Here is a 22532-nt window from a genome sequence, read left to right as displayed (position 1 = left end):
GGCTCGGGTTTCACCAAAACAGACTCCGCCCTTCCTCACATACACACCTCGAGGTTGGGCTGCCCAAGCAGAACTGGCACCACCCCCACCCAGGAGTAGGTGTCTGCCCAGGTGAGCAGGTCTGCTAGTTTTGGCCCCCCACAGAGTACGGCCAGGCTTCTCTTACACTCATAAAGTTCCACCCACAGGCACAAACAGGAAGTTGGCCTGTATTGCAGGGAGGCACCAAGGGCTCCCTCCCTCCATGGCACCCAAGGCAGCCTGTGGGAGGGCCGACTGTGATGTCTGCAGGTATCTGGGCCATATTTGCAGCCTGAGTACTTGGGCAGCAGGAGTCTAGTGAATTTAGTCCTTTTTCAAATCCATCCCCAGTAAAGGGATGAAGGACCAAAGCTGCCCCCTCACAGCCAAGTGTGACACTGAATCTGAGGACAGGGCTGCAAATCCAGCAGGACCCTGCTAGTCCAGGCTCTTCCTGAGCTCTGGGGGAGATTCTTATCATCCAGCTGGGCACAGGCAGAGTACTGCTCCCAGACCAGGTAATTTGCCTCAATCCACTTTGGCTGGGTACAGAGACAGTGGCTCCCAAGGACCTTACACAGGACCCAGGGATTACTGATTGCTTTTTAGGCTCCAGGAACTTCTGAACATCTTTGGGCTAATTTTGATGTGACTTTAAGACAGGTGTGGAATGGAATGTGTTTGGGTAGGGAGCGGAGCTGGGGGAGCTTTAGTTTCCCTCCCCCCCCATCACCTGGTTTGTGCTCTGTGGGGATGTCTGCCAGGAGGGTAGGGCAAGATAGGCAAGTGTATATCTACCCTTCTATCCCCAAATTACAGAGCCCTCACAAACCCCCCCTAATGGAAATCACTAAAGGATTTCTTGAGAACACACCAGGCATTCTAGGGAGACCAGAATGTGGAACCTATATCCTTTATAGGTAGGATAGACTTGGTGGTGTACATCTGGAAGGCATGGCTGACATTCAGTGTTACAGACCATGGAAGAGGCCTAGACCAGCCAGCGGCTGGGAATGATTACTGCAGGATTAGGAGGCCTGGCTCCAGCCAGTCTGGGAGAGACCCCCAAGAAGGGAGGCCCTGGAGGAGCTCTCCCCTCCCTTCCCCTAGAGAACAGCTTTGCTCCAGAGTCTGTTTCAGGAGACAATTGTAGCCACAGTTCTCACACACAACAGACCAGAGACCCTTCCACAGAGTTCTGGAAGCTCCCTCTTAGATTGACAGGGAGACCTTGGTAAGGTATACCTGCTTCCAGGAAGCAGGAACCACCCCCACCCCCTTACAAAAGGCTTCTCCCAGCCCCCTTAGAGCATCTTGCATTCTCATCACTCTTGCAGGCAAATCTAAAGGGAAACTAGGATTTTAGGATATCAGAGGAAGTGAGATGGGAAAGTATTATTTAGAAATATTCCTTACAGGGTCTCTGGGTAGGTTATTTTACAGTCTACTTCAGGGCTTCTTAAAAATGAACCTCCAGAAATAGCGCACCAGGACTGAGGGGAGAGCAGGGCCTAGGTTGTGCATTTCTAAACAAGAGCCCCAGTTCTGACACACACTAACATAAGAGAAATGCTGAGAGGGTACAAGAGGAGGGAAATGGACAGGGAGGCCAGATAAGAATATGCTGAGCTTGAGTCCACAATGAGAAGCCAGTGAGTGGCTTGTGTCACAGAGGGACAGCTGGTCAGGCAAGGCCTTGGCATGTGGCCCAGTGACCCACACCTCTGCCAGGGATCACATGGATATCCTCAGGGAAGATAGGGATAAAGAGGCACCATCCTGTCTTCCCTAGGCCATGAAGAAGTGTAAGGGGGTGTGTACATGAAGACCCTTTAATGCTCCTGCTTTCTGGGAGCACACAGCTCCGACTACAGGGAAGGGGGGGCATCCAACCCCAATTCAAAGTAAGAAAGTCCAGTAAAGACTGGGGAGACACCTGGTGGACAAACAAGAAAAAGCACAGAAACAAAGGCAATGGAAAAAAAAAATTTTTTTTTTTCAGTAAAACTAGAAAAGGCTCTACAAAAAAGTCATGATTGCATCCACTCCAGCAGTCTAAGGCAGCATACCATGGGACCAGTGTCCAGGTGGCAGGCACTCTGGGCTCCCAGCTTCCTTCCATGACTCTCGCCAAGCTTCCACCTTTGAGGCCCTGGTATCACAAAGGCCAAGCACCCAGACCTAATGGTAGTAAGCACCACCGCAGGCTCAAGAGTGGGGAGTAGAGGAACTTGGTACCTACCATGTCACCCTTGGCTTTGAAAGCCTGGGCTAAAGTTTTGGCAGGAAGTCAGGGGGCCTGACCCCACTGTTTTGAACTCAACCTGCTCATTCAGGGGGTCTGACCCCACTGCTTTGAACTCAACCTGCTTGTTCCTACCTCAGGGCCTCTGTATTTACTTTTCCCTCTGCCTGGATCCCTCTTTCTCCAGATGTTCAAATGGCTCAATCCTAGTTCTTGTGGCCCCAGCTCAAATGTCCTCTGATCAGAGACACCTTTTCAGACCTTAATTTAAACTAGTCTGTAAGCACTATCACATTACTGTCTTTTTCTTTAGAGCATTTTTCACTATCTAAAATTATGTTTCATGTATATATGTTCACTGCTTGTTTTGTCTCCTCTACCAGATTACAGGTTCTGTGGAAGCAGGGACCTCATCTGTCTTGTCAGTGATCTAGAACAAAGTCTGGCACCCAGTGGTTCTCAAATATCTGCTAAATTGAATTCTCTTGCAATGGAACCCTGCTCTAGGCGTGGCCCCTCAGACTGAGAATGGCCCATAGCTCAGGACCACAAGACAGTGGCAGCCCTAGCAGAGGAGTAAGAAAGAGTCTCCACCCCAGCCTGTCCTGCTAGGCTCGTTTTAGTGTCCAGCTCTGCAATGCCTTCACCTTGAAGGCTTGGAGAGGTCTGGCTGGCAGGGGTTGGGGGCCTGGCCTGAGCAGGTCTCAGAGATCTGGGACATAGCCCCCTTTTTGCCAGAAGAGGGCTTTTTGGCCACCAGCCCATTGTCATCCTTGATCTTCTTGAGCCGCGCCTTGCTCTTTGGTGGTATGCAGAAGGTGAGAGAGTTCTTGTTGAATTCAAGTGGGAAGACACCTACGTCTCCATCAAAACGGTTCTTGGACACCTGCAGATACCGTTTGCCTGGCCCGGTTACCAGCTTCCTATCTTGCAGGATCAGAACATTGTCAGCTTCCTGGCTTGCCTGGTGGATAAAGGGCCAAAGGAGGAAGGAGCAATGAGAAGACATATGAGAGCAACACAAAGGAAGGCTGAGGGTGCAGGGAGGAGTAGCAAGAATGCAGGAAGGAAAAAGTACTTCCTTTATCACCAAAGCTCTTTGAACTACTGACCACAAAGCTGAGGCCACTTGAGTCTTTCAGCTGCTTGAAAACCTTGTTGCTGTCCCAGATTTTGTACATGCTCTTCCCTCTGCTGCTAACACTTCTGCTCCACAGCTTATCACCTCACTCAGTCCCAGTACCTTATCATACGGGTCCCAGTCTAAGTGTCACACTTCATCAGAGAGATCATTCTTGATTCCCGTAAGTAAAGAAGGCACCACCTTCCCACTTCTGTGGAACTTCCCCAGTTCCATGTCTGTTCCATCATGGCACATAGTCTGTGATCCTTGCTCTGTATTCTCTATGCCAGGCCTGGCATGTAACAGGCACTCAGTGTATCACTGGAAGCTCCAGGATCAGGCTGGTCCAGCTGCTCAGAAGGCACTCCCATTTATTTGCTTATTTTGACACCTATTGTCTGCCAAAACCCAACCCAACCTTTATTGACACCTCCTCTAGGAAGTCTCCCCAGATGTCCCTGGCTGACTCAAATGTCTTTTGTCTTTGTTCCCCCAAACACTTATGCCACCTATCATAGCTCTTATCATGCTCAGTTGTAATCACTCTTATTCTTTTCACCAATAGAGGATGTAAGTTCCTGGAGGGCAAGGAGGGCAAAGGACCAATAATTATCAGCCTTTGTATTCCTCATGTCATGGCTCCAGAGGCAGCAGCCTCCTATCTCTTCCAGATGGACACTCAAGAAGATTTAAGGCTCAGTGAGGGCTGTCCATGCTCACAACTGCCTCTTCTACTCTCCATAGTTTGAACTCTTCTAAAGACCACTTACTTTGGCTGAACCAAAAATGGATGCTGTCTGTAGTTCCTTATCATCATCCTCTTTCCGGGGGTGAATGACCAGTGTCACATGGCAGCTACTGTCTGTTGCAAACTTCCGAAAGGCCCCAACGATATAGTCTTGGGCTGCAATCCTGCCCCAACCCCAACAAAGCAAACAGGTTACTAGACACTGAAGGACAAGAACATAGACATACTCTTCATTCGTTCACATCTCCCAACAAACACAACCTTGCTCTACTTCCCTCTACCCAAGGACTCACACTTAGGTCCCTGTCCATACTTCTTACTGCCACATCCCAAACCTCCACAGAGATAGAAATACACAAAGGATGGTATGTGCCTGTCAGGAAATAAGAGTACAGGGTGCATGTCTAGAAGCCAGCTGCCTGAGAAGACATGTATGTTCAAGTGGGTTACAGCTAGACAAGAGGAGGATGTTACCTGTCTGTGGATAGCTGCTCATGACCCATCATAAATTGCAGATTGTCGATGACCACATGACAAATGTCATAAACGTAGACTGCATGTTGCATCGTGTCTATTACAGTCCTGGGAAGAGAAAGGGGCAATGAATTCAAAGTCAATTACAAGTAGTCTCCAGACCATCCCAGTCAGAAAACTGTTGCAGGTCTGTTCTCCTGCCCTCCCATTCTTTAAAAACCCCAGGCCTGGGAAGCTCACCTGATGCTCTGTTGCCCATGGAAAGTCATGAAATAGAGGGGCAGGTCCTCAAAGCGGTCAGCCCACTCATCATATTTGTCCAGTTGCTCTTCCAGCCGCCCCACAGCAAATTGTGTCAGCATGACCCGGGCTAGTCTCACATTGCTGATCTCAAAGCTACCCCACAGCGTGTTCACCCCCTGCGTACACAAATCCAGGGCATACTCGCTGATGAATGTCGTCTTTCCACTGCCTGTTGGCCCTGCATGGGGGGTTGGACACAGACCTGGGTGAGGGAGGAAAGCCCTACCCTTGAAACCAAGACATGTGCAGAGTTTCAAAGTTAGGAGGGGAAGGCTCTTCTTCCGCTTTTACTGTGGCCCAAACCCACATGCTTTAGTCATCTGGTCCTCTGCCCCACCTCTAAGCAGTGATTTCCCAAAGGGTCACCTGTAAAGACTGTCAGTTCGCCCTTCCGATGTCCCTTCAAGAGACGATTGAGGTCTGGGAAGCGGCTCCAGCGAACGCCGGCTGCCTGCTCCACATTTGACAGTTCTCCAAGCACCTCCTCCCGAAGCTGCCGGAAAGACACAATAGACTTGTGCCAGGCGGGCAGGGCAGTACGTAGAATACGGGAAAGGTTTAAACCTTGGTTCACAGCCTCCAGGGGAGAGGGCTGCTGGTCTCCAGGCCGCACCAAGGAGCATCTCTTGGGGTTCAGTTTTCGGGCAAACAACTTGGCAGCTTCCCAGGACCGAAGGTCATCCCCCAGCCAGAGCACGATGCGCCGGAACTGTTCAAGGTAAGGAAGCAAGGCAGGGGGTAAGCAGGCTGTTCCTCGGGGTAGGGCAAGGGTTGGCAGCCCTGTGGACTGGTTCAAGGCCAGGCTGTCCAGCTCACGACTTGTTAGTACCACCTCAACATCTCGACGATTGATCAGTGGTAATCCGAACAGGTTGTGGTAGGAACCAGGCCGGGGAATGGTGGTCTCCACATAGTGCACTCTACCCCCCTGGTCTTCAGCCCCTAGTAGCTTCAGGCCTCGTAATCCCAAACCTCCAGGGGAGAACCAAGGGAAGACAAGGCTGCGAGCAGGCCGCAGATAGCGCACGCTGAAACGCTTGAGTGTGTCGTCTGTCACTTTGGTAAGGCCAAACATCACACGAGCCAGTTGAGCCTCCTCTGGTTCAGGCAGCTCCCAGAGAGGTATTGCTCGGTCCCAGATCCTCCGGACCTCCTCACTGTTCTCAGCTTCTGGGGCCTCACTAAGCAGGACCCCCTCCCTGGCCCCATCACCTCGCCCCTCCACGCTGGCCTGGAAGTCTTCCCAGCTCCCCTCTGCTAGGCTCGTCATGCAGAGGAAGCGGCCTGTGGTCTTGTCAATAAAGAGACTGAAGGAAGTGGTAGCACCAGTCTGGTCCTTGAGTTTCGAAGCCCCTACAAAGGGGCTTGGTGCCCGAAGGCAGCTGTGCCCATCCTGGAAGGGAATCCCATGTGCTCGCAAATATTGGCGTATTTCAGTTGCAGTTACAGGCAACACTGGTACCTCCAAGGCGGGGAGAGCCTCTTTCCTATACCGTCTGCGAGGAGGGCCGGGGGCCAAGTTTCGTGGCAGGCCCCTCCGACTCATCCACGACCCACGCAGGGGCAGCAGGATGCGGAGGGGGCACCCACTTCGGAGAAGGACCCACATTTCTAGTCAAATGGAGGAAGTCACTGCCTGAAATGTCTTATGTGCCCGGTTCGGGTGCCTTCACTAGGTCAGACCCTGGGGATCCTCCAAAAAGCATTCCTCTTCCTCTGAATCCGCTTCAGCCCCTCTACATTGCCGCTTCACATCTATGGCCCAGGACACGACCCTTTCACATCCGCGACCCTGTGGCCGGTTCCCTACCTCTTAGGTCCTCCACAGCTTTTCCCCCGCCGCTCCCCTCCGCCACCCTCTGCGGCGCCCCTCGTGCCTCGCAGATATAGTTTCTTTAGATCATCTCCTTGCCACTACTGCCCCTCCACGTTGTCATCTTTGCGGCCGCTAGCGTCCTTCTCGTAGTGTCTCTGCTGAGCCCCCTGCTAGAGGCCTGATCCGCTGCTCCTTCCTTCAAGGGAACTCCAAGCGACCGGAGCGCCACTCCGCCGCTCCCGCCGAGCTCCGTGCCCAGAGAGATGCCTGTCGCGCCTCAGCCGCGTGGCCTCTTCAGCCCCGCGTCATCACTCTCAGCCCACCCCTGTCACTGGCAACGTGGGTCACTTGTGCGCGCCACTCGCCGTGACCTCGGAAGCAAAACTGCCGCGGCGCGAGTGTTCCCGGAACCGGAAGCCCCGGGTTAGTCCCTCCCCCATTTCTCCAGGATCGGCTCGGCTCGGCTCGGCTCGGTTCGGCTGGGGTATCTTGGATCTGTGGCCATGACGGCGCGCGGGACCGCTAGCCGCTTCCTGACCAGTGTCCTGCACAATGGGCTGGGTCGCTACGTACAGCAGCTGCAGCGCCTCAGCTTTAGCCTCAGCCGGGACGCGCCCTCTTCCCGCGGCGCCAGGTGAGCCGGGGAAGGGCGCGGGGGTGCGATTCCGGGCCGAGGTCACCCCGGGTCAAGGGTCACCTTGCTCACCCTTCTCGGGTCCTTCAGGGAGTTCGTGGAACATGAGGTGACTGACTTCGCCCGACGGAATCCCGGGGTCGTAATATACGTGAACCCGCGGCCGTGCTGTGTGCCGAGGATTGTGGCCGAATACCGTGAGTGGGGCCGGACGAGGGCTGGAGGGCGGCATCGGGGGGTGCTTGGCCTGCTCGTCCGCCGCTCATCTGACATCTGATCAGCTTCCTCTTACCCCTGCCTCCTTGCGGCCAGTTAACGGGGCTGTGCGCGAGGAGAGCATCCACTGCAAGTCGGTCGAGGAGATCGCTACGTTGGTGCAGAAGCTGGCGGACCAGTCGGGCTTGGATGTGATCCGCATCCGCAAGCCCTTCCACACGGACAGCCCTAGCATCCAGGGCCAGTGGCATCCCTTCACCAACAAATCGACAACGTTGGGCGGGCTGCGCCCCAGAGAGGTCCAGGATCCTGCCCCAGGCCAGGTGCAAGTACAGTGAAGAGTTGCCCCACCAACTCCAATCCCAGGCTTTGGACTCGGCCCAGTAGAGGTGATTCTTCCCCAACTGGTTCACGGGATTCCAAGCCCAGGTAGACAGATGGAGCCCACCAAAGGCAAAGTTGATGCCAAAGCTAGTGCTTGGGATAAAGAAGAGCTGCCTGTTTCTTTTTGGTGCCCACTGAGAGGGGCAGTGACTTTGTGAGTCTCCTAATTGTTACCCAGTTGACATCCGTGAAACCTGAGAGTCTTCAAGGATCTTGCTGTGTCTTCTTCTCTGGAATCAGAGTTCTCAGATCACAGTGAGGGTTTTCAGGTTTGACTTCTGAAGAATCTCCTGTGTCCTGTTTCTACAACCATTGACCTAGAGAGAGCTAGCACCTTATACTCTGCTGTGAGCCTGGAACTGGGCTAGGCCATGTGTATCTTTGTGAATGTGTGTCTGCAGATTAGAAAACTGAAGTTAATAAACTTGCCAAGGTCACACTTGAAGTCTTATTTCCAAATACGTGCATATTTTAACTATAACCCCATTTTTTTTTTATTATACTAAAACCAGAAGCAGAATGAGTAATAAATCTTCAGGATGGTGTATTATCAATGGCTATGTGATTAATCTAGGCCTGACCCTTGGAGAGAATGTTCTCAGGCCAGCTGATAAATAGGCAGCATTTTCTAGGCTTAACTAAAAAAGGAGGGGGGCAGGGCCAGCGTGAGGAAAAGATTGAGAAGGTAAAAACCTAAAATCCTCTGTATGAATCTTGGACTGTTGTAATTTTGCTTGTCATGCCCTTAGCACCATCAGTAAACAGCGAGAGCCTTTAAGTACTTGCCCAGTGCAGTCAGAATGGAAGCAGAGGATCCTAATTTCCTCTGCAAATGGTTTTGTGGGAAGCAAAGCCAACCCTGCTGCACCTTCACCCTAGGCTCAGAAGCCGGTCCCCTGGGGGAAGGCCAGACTAGACCAAGCAGACCACTCATAGGTGTGGGGAAAGAAGGTATTTATTAACCAACAGTGGGGGGAGGAGCTGAGTCCAGGCTCCCCATTCTGTCACATGCCAGTCCCGCCTTCCTGGGTGGTGAGCGGGGGGCATTCCTAAAGAAGTGTGGCCATCTCACAATAAATACATTCATTGTGGGGTGGAGGTGGGAGAGGTTGGGTGAAGGGCAGTAAAAATCCGTGGGAGTCCACGTTCTCAACTACAAAAATAACAGTCATCCTCACCCAAGGGGAATGTTGGAGCTCAGTCAGGTTTTGATTGTCCCTTATGGGCCTGGAGACTTCAGAGGCCCCTGGACCCTGAAAGTGCCCCGGTGAGGTAGGACAGGGGTGGGAGCCAAGCATCCAAACTCCCAGCCTCTGCCCTTTGCATAGTTCCAAGAACGGGCTTCATGTGCCAGGTGAGACATCAGATCTCTCCTCCCCTTACTCTGGTCTAGGGATAGCAAATGCTTGGTCCCCAGAGGGAGGCTGGCTCATTGAGTGCAGTGTTGGTCACCCGTCCAGAGGAAGTGTCTGTGAGGACAGCTAAACAGGAGAGACTCTCCCTCTGAAATGTTCATGGACCAAACCCAACAGACACAGGTCCGAGGCAGCAAGGGGAGGCTCAGAAGGTGCATGTGAGTGGAAATGTAAGCACATGTGCATGAGGAAGGGACATGCCTGGAACTCTGTCACTCTTGAGAGTGACCAAGGGGGTGGGAAGGCTGACTCACAAGGGCTGCACATTAAGGGAGAGGAGGGAATGATGCAGTCTTACCTCCCCAGGCTGGCCTGTTCCCAAGCTCTTGCCAAAGAGGTCATCACATGGGGCGGGGACTACGAGAGAGGACTAGATAAGATGGGATGTGGCAATTGGGAGGACACCCAAAGTCCAGAAGAAGGGATGAAACACCAAAATGCACCAGGAGGTGGGGGTGGGAGCCCTGCAGCCCAGCTAATAGACATTCTTCCACGTGTGCATGTGAATGTACGTGTGGCTCTGGTGGCTGGCAAAGGTCTTGTCTGTTTTCAGGACCATTCAGCACATGGGGCCATGCAGAGAGTGGTGACATTGAGGCCATCTGGATCTGCAGAGCCCTGCCTGGGAGAAAGAGGAAGGGTTTGAGCTGATGGACGGGGCAGGAAGATGGCATCCTTTCTTCCCAAGTGCTTAGGTTAAAAGGGATTAGGAGCTGGGTCTGAGTGTGCAGAGCCTGAGGGAGCACCTACCTCTGAGGAGCACCGGTTGGCCTGGGCTGCTCACAGATGGGTCTGTGGAGACTGAGAAGGGGACTTTGGCTGGGCCTGACTCTGGCCAGCCCTACGGGGACATCAAAACGTTGGGAGAAGGGCCTGGAGTTAGGGGGTGAAGGTAGGGTGGCTGCACTGGGGAGGCAGCAGCCCAGCCTGGGGCAGCCAGGCTAGTTTAGAAGAGCATTTGTCCTAGGGGCTGGGCTCAGACAGAGCTCTCATCCAGGTGCTCTACGAGCTGCGTGTGCTTCCTCTTCTCCAGGATGCGGCTGAGCTCCTCTGCGAAGGAGCAAGGCCCTGCCGGCACGCCATTGTTGCTCTGCCTCAGGAGCACGTAGCTGTTGCCATTCATCCTACGTAGCCGGCTGGGCAGTGCTGCCAGCCCATTGGTCAGCTCAGCCGGTGGGGGTGGGGGGGGGTGGGGGCGGTGGGGCTGGGGCTCCCTCCCCAGGTATGATCTGGAGGCAGCCACCCTGCAGGCCCCCAGGTGCCTCCCCATCATCGCCCTCATATTCCTCTCCAGGACACTGGCCTGAGACTGTCTGCAGCTGCACAGCAGAGCCCCCTGCCCGGCAGGCTCGACCCAGTGAGTATTTCCGTCGGTGTCCTCTTCTACCTCCCCGAAGACAGGCCACATAGAAGAGGGAGGAAGCGAGGATGAGGCAGAGGCCACCAAGTGCAGCAATGGCTAACACATAGAGCAGCCTCACATCAGGTGCCAGTTGTGCCCCAGGCATTGCAGGGGCTTGTGGAGCTGGGGCAGGAGTGGCTGGCCGCACCGTGAGGCTGTAGGAGGCCAGCAGGGTGCGGAGGCCGTTCTCTTCAGCATAGCAGCCATAGTTGCCACTGTGCCCAGGCTGTGTGTCTGTTACCAGCAGCCCATCCACACCCACACGGTAGCCATCCTGCCCATCGCTCAGGCCCATGCTTCCGTTGAGCAGCCACAAGGCCCGGGCCAGGTTGGATGGCTGGTCACAAGGCAGTAGGACATCATCACCCCGGAGCACAGAACGGGTCTTCAGTGGTGGTGGTGGCCCTAGAGGGAGCGGGAGACAGTAAGAGTGGTCAGTGACTGCCTATCCTGAGAGGGTACTAGAGATGGCAAGCCAGATGGTTCACTGTTACATCCCCAGCACCAAGCACAGAATCTGGAATCACGGTGCTCATGCTCCCACATAAGGTTCACATTGGCCCTTCCCAGCGGTTTCAGTTCCTGCCATCTGCCAGTGATTCCTCATCTCTATCTCCTGCATGGAGCTCTCTTCTGAGCATCAGACTTGAATATCTTCCACATGCTAGGCATCTCCATGTGAGGTCTCTTGGACATGTCACAAGAAGTAAGGCCAAAGCCTCCCTCCCAAACTACACCAGGTCTTTTTCCTGAATTGTCATCACCATGAATGGCACCACCAGCCATTTCCCAGAGACCTTAGAGTTCCCTTTTTCTCTCTCTCCCTCACCTTTGTCTCTAACCCTCACTAAGATTCTGCTTCTAGAATCTATCTCAGACCTGTTCATATCTCTCCTTCCCAACTGCTGGCCCACTCTGGCCCCCATCTAATCTATTCTCCAGGCAGCAGTGGGGTGACCTTTTAAAAACATTAAGGAAATCATGCCACTCCCCTGCCTCAGCACCGTCCCTGCCCATTTCTCCAGTCTCTTCTCTTGTTGCTCAAACACCAAGCTTGCTGTGCCTGCTATTCCCTCTGCTTTGGTATCATCTCCTCCCCATGCCCTCTGCTTGCCCAGTTAAATTGCGGGAGAGAGCACAGCCATGATCCAAAGCACAAACTCCAGTCAGCCTGCTTGGGGTCAGGTTCAAATTCTGACCCTGCTGCTTAATAACTGATTAACTTTGGGCAGTTTACTTATTCTCCCTGTGCCTCAGCGAGGTTGCCCCTCATGGAGATGGTAATAATGGTACCTTTCCAATAGGAATGCTGTGAGAACAAGTGAGATTGTGCATGTAAGTGTTTGGTCAGTGCTTGGCACATGGTAGGTACTCAGTATATATTAACTATAATTATTAACTTTTGCTTTTGCTTCAGATATCAGCTTAGCCATCTGATTTTCCTTGGGAAGTACCTATTATCCTTCAAACCCTTGGCATAGTTGTAATTACTTCTTTTGTAACCAAAACCAGTGAAAATAATAATTTTTTTGTGTGATCATTTGATTGCCTGCTCACACATTTGGCTGTAAGCTCCAGGAATGACATAAAACTTCGTATCTTGAGCCTATTTCCTCCTTTATAATTTTTTGGGGCAACAAATGTTTGTTAAGCATTTACTCTGTGCTAGGTCATCCTCACTGAAAGCACAGACACAGCCATTCAGATACATACATGCACATACAAATGACAAATAATGGTAAAGAGAAAAGGCTATGTGCCGCCAGACCCACACACATCCATGATGTCACTTACCTGTGTCCCTGTCCCTGCCCTCACATCCTCGGTTTCCTCTCTCTATGTCTTGTATCAATGTTGTCCTGGAGACAGAAGATCAGGATTCATGAACAAGGGAACTGGGCTTCAGTTCCCCCAGTGGAAGGGTCAATAAATGGCCTGTTACCAACAACTGGCCCCCATTCTCCATAGCTGGGGTGGCAGGTCTTCCTCCTCCCCTCAGGCCTTGATCCCATGGGTGCATAGGACCCTCACAGCCCCCTATAACCTCCCACCTGCTACCCTGGGACCTGTTTGCTATAGTGGTGATCGCTGTGCAGGTGTGGGTGCTGGGGTCCCAGCCACAGTAGGGATCCCGGGCCAGAATGCAGTCGTAGCAGGAACGGTAGCGGAAGCAGCTGGACAGTGGTAGCTGGATGACTCCACTAGGGGCCCCCACGTAGAGGCTATGCTAGGAGCCAGAGAGGACAGCTGGTTGGCAACACCCTCCTCCCACTTACAGACACACATACATCCAATGCCAGCCTCCCCACTCCTTCCACCTATTCTGGGAAGTCCAGAATATTGAGGGTTAGGAGTCAGGGGCTACCTGCATCCGAGAGATGACCAGATTCTCCACAGACTGGGGCTCCTTGAACACTTGTGTCTCTTCAGTAATGTGCATCCCAGAGCCCAGGACCACAGCTTTGTGGATCCAGCCATCAGCTGGTAGGGGAAGGACAGAAGGTCAGACTCCGACAGTGGAATCTACTCTCAGCTCCCTGCAATAGCCTGAAGGGAGCAGCTTGGAGTCATGTGGTCAGAGACAAGGATTCAGCCAAAAGCTGTGGGCCCTCAGGACACTGGGAACTCCCACCTGGTCATGGCAAGAATGATTGGATTCAGAAGCATTAGTGACCAGGGTCAGACGTCATTGTGGTTGGTGACAGGAATCAGTAGTCACCAAGAGCTAGTGGTCACTGGGGGCCAGTAGTGAGTGTTCATTGAAGAACTGACATCAGTGATTACCAGGGTTTTGTGATCAAGGGTCATCCAGGGGGCTAGAGGTCAATAGGGATCAAGGACTCAGGTCAGCAGTCACCAGAGGGCTCAGGCCAGGGATCAGAAGCACCTGTGCCCAGAAAGAGCAGATCATAGGTGGGTCCAGCAGGCGTGGTGACAGGTGTCCCTGTGAGGTGCGTGTAGCGCACGCTGCGCTTGAGCAGCAAGGGCCGTCCACGTGTGGGCACCACGGGCCGAGCCATCAGTGGGTGCAACTTCACGAAGTCCAGGACCAGGGATGGCAAGTCTTGGGATGAGTTGTAGCCTCGACTGCGCAATGAATCTGTAATGCACTGTGGTGGGAGATGGGGTTGGTGAATCTCAGGACTCTACCACCTGCCCATCCTCCCCACAAGGTTAGACCCTTCTGCCTCTCTCAGGGGTCCTGCTACTCAGCAGTGACTCCAGGCCTGGGAACTCACCGAGCCAGGCCGGGGCTCTGGCACGCCTCCCTCGTAGCGGCCCCAGCGCCGGACACCATCCTGGTACTCCATGTAGGGGCCTGCAAAGACAGCCTGCATCTCGGCCAGGTCGTAGCGGCAGATGGCTGAGGCCTCCAGGGTCTTCCTAGGGATGGGATGTAGAGGAGGGGCTGAGCCACACTAAGTGGAGCCTTCCCCCTGCCTGGCCTGGAGCCCACTGTTACCCTGACCAACCCCAGCTCCAGGCCCATAGGGCCTCTCCTGAGGGTCAGCAGGCCACTGGATGTGCCTGAAATTCTGTCTGCAGCCAGGCTCCCCATGATGGGTCCTATCTCATCCTCATTGACCTCTGCTCCAGCCCTTATGTTGTCCCCGTTCCTTGCCTCCCCACTGTCCCTGCACTGACCACTGTGTGGTCAACGTGAAGGCCGCATAGAAGTGCGTGCGGGCTGAGGTGTCCGCTTCCAGGCTGCAGACACCACGTAGTGTCTCATACTGTGGAATGTGGCAGATGAGACGCGCCTTTAAGAAGGAGGTCCACTTCTTCTGTAGGATCTTCTTCCCTCCCAGGTCTCCCTGGGAAGGTAGGGGCATGGCATCAAGGGCCAGGGTCAGAGGTTCAGCCTCTACACCCTTGCCCTGACCTCAGTCCTGCTCACCTTGCACACACGGGCCACGCGGGCAACGCGGTGGCTGCCGCGGCTCTGAGCAAAGCTGCCGGAACCCTCCTCAGCAGCACGCTCCGTGAAGAAGTAGTAAACCTTGTCATCATCACCCACTGCACTGGCCTTGCTCTCCCGCACCAGGACAGAGAACACAAACTCAGCATCTGTGGGTCAGGCAGTACAGGTGGTTTCTGAGATAGGCTGGGCGTCTCCACCCACCGCTCTCACTCAACAACGCACAGGAATAAACAGGCTCTCCTGGGGGTTTGGGGATGGCAGTAGAGATGAAGAAGTAGTCCCCTGTCCCCCTGATCATCCTTTGCATTGTCCTGCTAACCATTGAGCCAGTGCATCGGTGCCTCCTCAGTCCTCAGGGAATGTGGGTGGCGGCTCCGTCGGATGTCAGGAATGCTACGGAATTCGTACCGCGTGGCTGTGTAGAGGCCTCCATCTGAGGCAGGGACATACCAGGCATGAGAGACATGTCACGTACAACCAGACACATAACACACGTGGGTGGCAAGTCCTAGCAATGAGATCCATGTCCCACAAACAGCATGCTTATGGATGAGGGGCCTGGATGGGGGAGGAGGGCATGCTCACCAATGATGAGACCTGTGAAGCCACGAGCTGGGTCATAAGGACACTTCTCCTTCCCTTCCTCGAAGCTGGTTGGCAAGGTGAAGGTCTCAGCATCCTGGGGGAAGGAAGGGCCAGAAGTCAGTGATCCTGAGGACAGGCAGGGGTTGTTGCCCAAGGTCAGACCAGTCTGCAGTCAGGGACCAGCAAGCAGGGCAGGGGCAGGCAGACTCACAATGACTGCACATAGAGGCTGGAAGGCATGAGTCCCGCACGCGTAGAGGTGGGTGGCATTGAGCCACTGCAGGAATCGCACGTGGTTGAAGCACTCCGTCTGTGGCATAGGTAGGGGAGGGCTGTGAGCCCTGGGTCTCCTTAGAGACCTCTTCCATTAGATCAGCTTTGTAGTCTGGCTCTTGCCCCTACCCACAGGACAAATAGTTCTTCCCAAGATCTTTGTGGGCATTTTCACTGCCTAGAACACAGACTGTTCCCTGGAACTCACTGTCCTTTGGCCTCCCAATGGCATGACCCCTCTTCTCTCCACTATCTCCTGGATTATCTGACACGCTTGGCTGGATTCTCCTGCATCTTCTGTTGTCCCCTGCACCAGCAGTTCCGGCGGCTCCAAGGGCTCTCACTGCTCTAAGATGCTTCTCTCTCACATCTCCTTCTCAGCAATGTCCCCTAGTCATGGAGCTCCCATACCTGCTTTGGGCTGGCATTACCAAACCCACCCCCAGCTTCCAGCTATCTTTCTACCTGATATCCCACAGACATGTCAAACTCATGTTGTCAGAAACCAAGCTCATCCCCTCCTTCCTAACCTGCGTCTTCCCTCTTAAACCTGTTCGTCCAGTCTTTCCCACCTAACTTCATCTGTCCATCCTGTACTCAGTCCAGAAACCAGGCGTCATCTTTGCTGCTTCCCATTCCCTCACCCCTACATTCAGTCTCTGTCATGATTAAGCCTTTGTCCTACATGTCTTATGACTTGGTCCACTCCCCCTCCATTACTGCCACCCTAGCCCAAATTACCACCATCATCTCTTCCCTGGACAACTACAGCGACCACCTGACAGCTCTTCCAGCCCTCCGCCAGTCTTTACAAAAACTACTTATTTATTCAGTGAGTGAGGAATACAGGCACACAGTGTAAAATTCAAAAGGAACAAAGGGATATGTTGTAAATAGTCTCCCTTTTATCCTTGTTGCCTTCAAAGGAGACTGCTGTTACCATTGTCTGGAGTTTCCTTTCAGAGAGATTCTACCAGTCAGCACCCTCTTGCAACCTACTTTCCAAGGCATATTTTAAAAATATAAACCAGACCATGTCACCGCTGTATTTAAAAACCCTTCAGTGGCTCACCAGAGTCCTGAACATAGGGTTCCATATGCTCCAGGCCTGCATGATAGGGCCCTGCCCCTTCCTCTGGCCTCATTCACCCTATTCCAGCCACACTGGTCTCTGCCCATCAAATGCCCTAAGCTGCCGCCCTCTTGACTTCTTTGCCTTGTTAATGAGTCCTCCTCCTGCCTGTTACCCAGGGTTTGAGTCCATGCTGGCCTGTTTTTCTCATCCCATTTCCTCACCAGGTGTAGAACTTTGGCATCCATCTCTCTTCTCCACCAGCCTGCTCAGGTCTCCCTCCTCTGACTTACATGATGCCCCCAACCTCCCCACTGCCTTCCTCGCCTCCATACTCATTCTATTTTAACCCATCCAGTGCCTGAGACCATGAAAATATTCTTGTAGTAATGTTTCCCCAAGATGTTTACATTTAAAAAAGGGGGAGCTGGGGTGGGGGTGAATTCTGTGGTCAAATAAGTAGGAAACCATGGGTGAAACCTACCTTTACTCCTCAAAGCTTGAAGGGTGTTGCTGTGCACTGGAGCACTGAGCATGTAGAATTTCCCAAACTTATCTAACCATTAAGTACCTCTTTTGAAAATTAATGCTCTTCAGAACATGCTTTGGGAAATGTTCTCCTAAAGCCTTGCTACCCAAGTGTGGTCCAGGACCAGCAGTGTCAGACTCATCTGGGAGCTTGTTAGAACTGCAGAATCTCAGGCCCTTCCCCAGACCTACTGCATTAACATCTGCACTTAGAATATACCCAGGTGATTCACATGCACATTAAGGTTTGAGGGTCTCTAAAGTATCAAATGGTGAGGGTGCCCACTGTCACAGAATAAAATCCAACCACCCAGCTGTTTACAGCCCTCCACAAACTGGGCTCCATCTGCCTTACCAGCCCCATTTTCTACCCATGTTGTACCAAGAGGCAGCCTTTGATGGAATCTCCTGGAGATGCTTCTTTAAATGCAGCTGCCCCAGCACCACCACAAACCCACTGAATTGGAATTCCCAGGCTGGTAGACCTTGGGAATATGTTTTTCAAAAGCTCTCCGGATGGATCTGTTACATAGCCAGACATAGGACCCCTGTAGACACCCTGTTCTTTAGTCAGAAAGGGCTGACACTTTGCTAACATCCCTCCACTGAATACTGGGTCCATGAGCTGTTTCCTTGACCAGAGCTTCATTTTTCTCAACAGTAAAATGGAGGATTATACTATTTCATAGGGTTATTTTAGAATTAGGTGAGCTAATAGCTAAGTCAGCACTTTCTAGAGATTACTTATTGTTATCGTGATTATTTGGGAGCTCAGAGGAGATGAAAATGCTATCGCAGACCAAGCTAATAGATCACCAGATGTTTGGATTAGAAGTCCTGCTCCCAGGGCCTGCCACTCCAGTGGCACTTACACTTACAGTGGTTACTGTGGTTGCTGCAAATGACTGGCAGATCTGTGCCTCTCCAACTGTGTCTCCACTAACCCTGATATCCCCAACTGAGGAGGAAGAGGAAAGGAGCAGGGGACAGGGTAGACCACATACCTGGTTGTTTTTCCCTTTTTGATGACATTTGCTTTGCATCTCTGGAGAGGCCTCCCAGCGGATCTGGAGGAGGGGGAAGGGAATGGGCTGATGCATTGAGAATACCTTTGCCTTTCCCCATTATCTGTGGGACTAGGTGATCGGACCCCAGGGAACGGGGGAAATTGGGTAGGGGTAGATTTCAGGAGGAGCATTGGATGTATGGGAGACCTGGGTCAGGAAGGGCAGTGCTGTCTGACCAGGGGGCTATGGAAGGCTGACAGGGTTTCCAGGAAGTTGAGGTCCCAGGGAGCTGGATGAAGCTGGAGACCCTCTGGGTAGTCCAGGTTCCAGAGGCTGACCTCTTTGTGAGTCCCATCTCCTATGTTGTGGGCATTGAGAGAGAACAGGGCACCTCGGGCTCCCACCAGCAGCCTTGCTGAGGCCTCCTCCAGCAACAGCGTTGAGTAGTTCTGGGCTTGGCCCTTGAAGTGCCGGGTCCCGGAGAGCTCTGGGGAGAGTAGGAGATTTGACCCCAGCTCTGAGGTTGTCTCCCCACCTGCAGCCCTGGCTGCTGATGCTTCTTGAGGTTGGGGGTGTCTAACCTTCGTAGGGGATGGTCATCCGCGGGGTGGCATCTAGTTCTCTAGACGGTCTCCGCAGCGAGGGTCCAGGGACTGCAGTTGCGGTCAGGAAGCTCAGGAGGAGGGGCCAGAGCCTCCCCCACATCTTCCTTGGGAGGCCCAGACCAACAAGACCCCCAAAGGGAGCCAGGGCCAGAGTAAAGGGGATGATGGGAAGAATAGTCACAGGGGTCAAAGTCCAGGGAAGTCACATGGAAGGTCAGGAGTCATGGGGCCAGGGAGGGTCCTGGAATAGGGGAGACATGGAATCACAGGGTTGTGTGGCCATGGAATCCCAGGTAAGTGGTCAAGGGGAGGAATGGATTATACACTGCCTATTGGCATCTAATACAAACTCCACTGGGAGAGGGAGTTGTGGGATCACAGAGGGGTTGTAGGTCACTGATGGGGTCACCCTCCTCTGACAGCAGAGTTAGTCCTGGCTCTCTGAGGTCCGTTTTCTGAAGAAAGAAACAGGAGAAAAACCCTTTGATTTGTGTGTGGGTGGAAGGTAGACAGCATTACCCCAGACTTCAGGTGGTACCAAAGGGAGGAGGTCCAGCATCTACAAAACTCCCACAAGAGAATTGCCTCAGTCATTCTGTTGACTCGCTGCTCTGATGCAGGAAGTTGAGTGGAATTTGCCCACTTTACAATACCTTAGACTCCCTTCAACCCAAAACCGAGGTAACAGCCCTCCTCTGACCGAGTCAGAAGCTTAGCTAGGCCTCCACCTCAGTGGAGCCTTGGTTCTCAGGGAGAATGCTTTCTCCCAGCAATGAGACCCAACTAGGGCAGCAGCTGCCCCTGCTGCCTGCGGGGGTGCCTTGTGCAGGAAAGCCTGGGCAGAGACACTTAATGGGCCTTTGTTTATTTTGTCCAGTTTTCCCTTTGTTCTTTCTTTTTCCTGGCCTGAGAGCTCCCTCTGGAATTTCTCTTTAATTAGATACTCCTCCTCAGCATTCTTCTCCAAGGGGGTGCACATCTCTGCCCTGCCCCTGCGAGTCTGTACTGCACTCTCTGGCTAGGTATCTACACATGCCCCTACCTGCCAACAGGCACTCACAGGCACAGGTGGGGGTATCTGGGCACCCCCTGGCTGCACAGGTATAATGTCTGTGCAGGAGGCTCTAGTGTTCAAGGCCACTTAATTGAGACATAAGCCACATGGAAAAGGTGAACAGTGGGATCCCTGAGTTCTTGGCCACCTCCCTGGCATATCTTGGAGACTACTGCCACACCTAGACCCTCCCTCAAGCCAGCAAGCTGGGGATGGGGTTGGGGTATGTGGCAGGCAGGCCTCCTCTGACCCCTGTAACAGGTTTGATCTCTGAAGCTTCGAAGCTTGGCCGGGCTAGGTGTGGAGGAAGCCTGACTCACCCAATCTCATCAGAGGCCCACAAACAAGGCCAGAGGGGCCACTGGCCTCTTCTCTCCCTTCCAGGTCAAATATTAACTATGTGGCCTTGAGGAGAGGGGAGGGACCAGGAGTTGGCCAGAGGGAGAACAGAAATTTGGAGCATTTTTGCAAGAGGTAAAGGTCACCCCTGTAGTGGGCAGAGCCCAGAGGGGGAGAATGAGGGTATGAGTAGACAGAAGAGGGTCTCTGAACCACAAAAGAAGCATCAGCTTCTGATTTGGGGGCGAAGACAGCAGGATGCCTCAGGTAAACTGCCTGTGCCCCACCTCTTACTGTAGAGGCACACCTGTTTACCTTTGGGGCCTCCTATTTACCCAATGCACAAGTGGAGAGGGGAGCCCTATGGCTAGGAGGGATCAGTCCCTAGGATTGGGCAAGATGAACACACCCCAGGTCAGAGGAACCACTCAGAGTGTGGTGCATGGCACACTTACATAGGTTTGCACAAGAGTCACATATGTCCAAAGTGATGTGCATGCTGATGGTACACGCATACATACATATTCATAGGAGGGCTGTGAACACATGTATTTACAGGAGAGTCATGCACACACTCATTCACAGGGAGGTTTGTGCACACATATATTCACCTAAAGGGCCTGCCACATGTGTTCATACATATTCACATGTAAGGTTGTATTCACATGCCCATTCATTTAGTAGGTCACCCAGCCTCAAGGGTTAACATGGAGGGTAATAAACCGACACATGTGTATATGAAGGATTGTACACCTATTCACAGGAGGGTCTTGCACATACACACATACGTGTAGGGACATGCACACAAACCCACTGATACACTGGGTCAGGCACTGTCATGTTCACAGAAGGATCAAGTACATGTGTATGCGCACAGTTCTCAAATACACAATAACATCTACACAGAGACAAGCATATGTACATAAGGGGTCTAGTTTTCACTGCAGGCTTGGAGGCTGCCAGTGTCCACTGAGGGTAAGATGCAGAGCAGAACCCTGCCTCCTTTTCCAAAGTCCCAATTCTAAGGCCAGAATCCAAGTATGTGTTTGTGAGTGTGTGTTTGTGTGTGTGTGTGTGTGTAGTGATAGGGGAGGCTTCTGACCTCGGATGCTCAGATTGAATGGATGTATGGGTCAAGGCCGCTCTGCTAGGGAAGGAGGGGCTACTTAACCCAGGTAGGAGGAGGCCCCTAGTTTTAGCAAAGGAAAGATGGAATGGAACATGTAACTTGGCCCTCCTCTACTTCCATGAATACTGCAATTCTAGACATGGGAGTTGGGATGTATCTCTCAGCCCCCACTTAACCTGTTGGGAGGGAGTGCGGGGCTAAATGGGGGGGTAGTGATGCCACCCCTCTCCCCCATTGGCAAAGAGGTTTCAAGGTCTCTAGTCCACATCTCACACTCCACCCTCAGTTCCACAGCTTGGGTTCCTCCCCAGGGCCAGCCCCCTGAACTCTAACCACCTGCCCATTATTAGATGTTAGGGCAGAGGGAACTGAGGAGGGGAGACAGCCCTCAAACAGGATCCGTGTAGGATCAGCAGATTCTCGACCTTCATTCCAGATGTCCACCTGCCTAGTGTGGGCGGTTTCTCCCTCCACCCAGTAGGGTGGCGATCCCCCCTGGCCTGAGAACCCCTCCCCCACTATCCTCTCCCTCCACCATCCTGGACAGTCCGCGGTTCTCTTCCTCGCCTCAGGTCTAACCTCAGCCTCTACTGCTGCAGACCGAGGACAAGCTCTCCTTCGATCTTGCCGGACGCTGGGAGACGTGACCCAGATCCTAGGGAACACTGTTCGCCACGCGGGCCCCCGCCCCATGCCAGTTCCTGACTCTGCGGCGGCAGTTCTGCGCCCAGCGCGGCCCGAGGCCTGGCCCGCGCCCCTCTAGAGCCTTTATGCGGGGCCAGGGGACTTGGTGGTGAGAAAGGCCTGACCCAGCTTGGAGGGTATAATAGACGTGGAGAAGGCCTGGCGTGGCCCCCGCCCCCCGGCCCAGGCCCTGCCACTGCCCGCACTCCACGCCTTTCTCACCTTTGCGCTCAGATCCCCGGCCATAGAGACAGCGATGCGCGAATCCGCGGCCCCACAGCACCACAGCACCAGCTGCGGGAAGAAGGGGCCGCGGCCGGAGGCGGGGCGGGGGTGGAGGCGGAGTTGGGGGTGGGGCGGGGGCCTGGGGGCGGAGCCGGAGAGAGAGGACAGGGTGTGGGGCGGGGGAAGGATGCTCTCTGCTTTCGCGCCCCCACCCTACACAGTAGGTTAAGGCTCACACAGCCCTGAAGCGTTTGGCGTGCCCCGCCCCCAAGGGCCATGGCCAGGGTATCGCCCCCTAGTGGTGGCCTCACCACCCTGTGCGCCCTTG

The 22532-nt window shown here is 53.5% G+C and overlaps 3 protein-coding genes across 3 annotated transcripts; 1 reads left to right on the top strand and 2 right to left on the bottom strand.

Moving 5' to 3' along the window:
* Window positions 1-1996: 1996 nt before the first annotated feature.
* On the bottom strand, window positions 1997-7080 carry TWNK (twinkle mtDNA helicase). Its single transcript, XM_010974449.3, has 5 exons — window positions 5281-7080; window positions 4852-5092; window positions 4612-4719; window positions 4160-4301; window positions 1997-3230 (listed from the first exon to the last, which is right to left on the bottom strand). Exons 1-5 carry the CDS (start codon window positions 6521-6523, stop codon window positions 2910-2912), a joined length of 2055 nt encoding a protein of 684 aa, XP_010972751.1. The 5' UTR covers window positions 6524-7080; the 3' UTR covers window positions 1997-2909.
* Window positions 7081-7147: 67 nt separating this feature from the next.
* On the top strand, window positions 7148-8401 carry MRPL43 (mitochondrial ribosomal protein L43). Its single transcript, XM_031461617.2, has 3 exons — window positions 7148-7364; window positions 7455-7561; window positions 7677-8401. Exons 1-3 carry the CDS (start codon window positions 7234-7236, stop codon window positions 7916-7918), a joined length of 480 nt encoding a protein of 159 aa, XP_031317477.1. The 5' UTR covers window positions 7148-7233; the 3' UTR covers window positions 7919-8401.
* A 1608-nt stretch (window positions 8402-10009) lies between these two features.
* On the bottom strand, window positions 10010-22290 carry SEMA4G (semaphorin 4G). The gene is given in 16 exon segments (XM_064488339.1): window positions 10010-10568; window positions 10570-11186; window positions 12576-12640; window positions 12848-13008; window positions 13147-13262; window positions 13669-13891; window positions 14021-14165; window positions 14427-14596; window positions 14680-14849; window positions 15023-15136; window positions 15289-15382; window positions 15500-15598; window positions 18166-18228; window positions 18507-18655; window positions 18750-19228; window positions 22202-22290. Coding segments are annotated over 15 exon segments (2523 nt in total). The 5' UTR covers window positions 18874-19228; window positions 22202-22290; the 3' UTR covers window positions 10010-10355.
* Window positions 22291-22532: the final 242 nt, after the last annotated feature.

This window comes from Camelus dromedarius, chromosome 8, assembly GCF_036321535.1.
Source record: "Camelus dromedarius isolate mCamDro1 chromosome 8, mCamDro1.pat, whole genome shotgun sequence".
Lineage (NCBI taxonomy): Eukaryota > Metazoa > Chordata > Mammalia > Artiodactyla > Camelidae > Camelus > Camelus dromedarius.
Note: the sequence above shows the minus strand (reverse complement) of the source record. Positions and strands in the feature narration are given on the sequence as shown.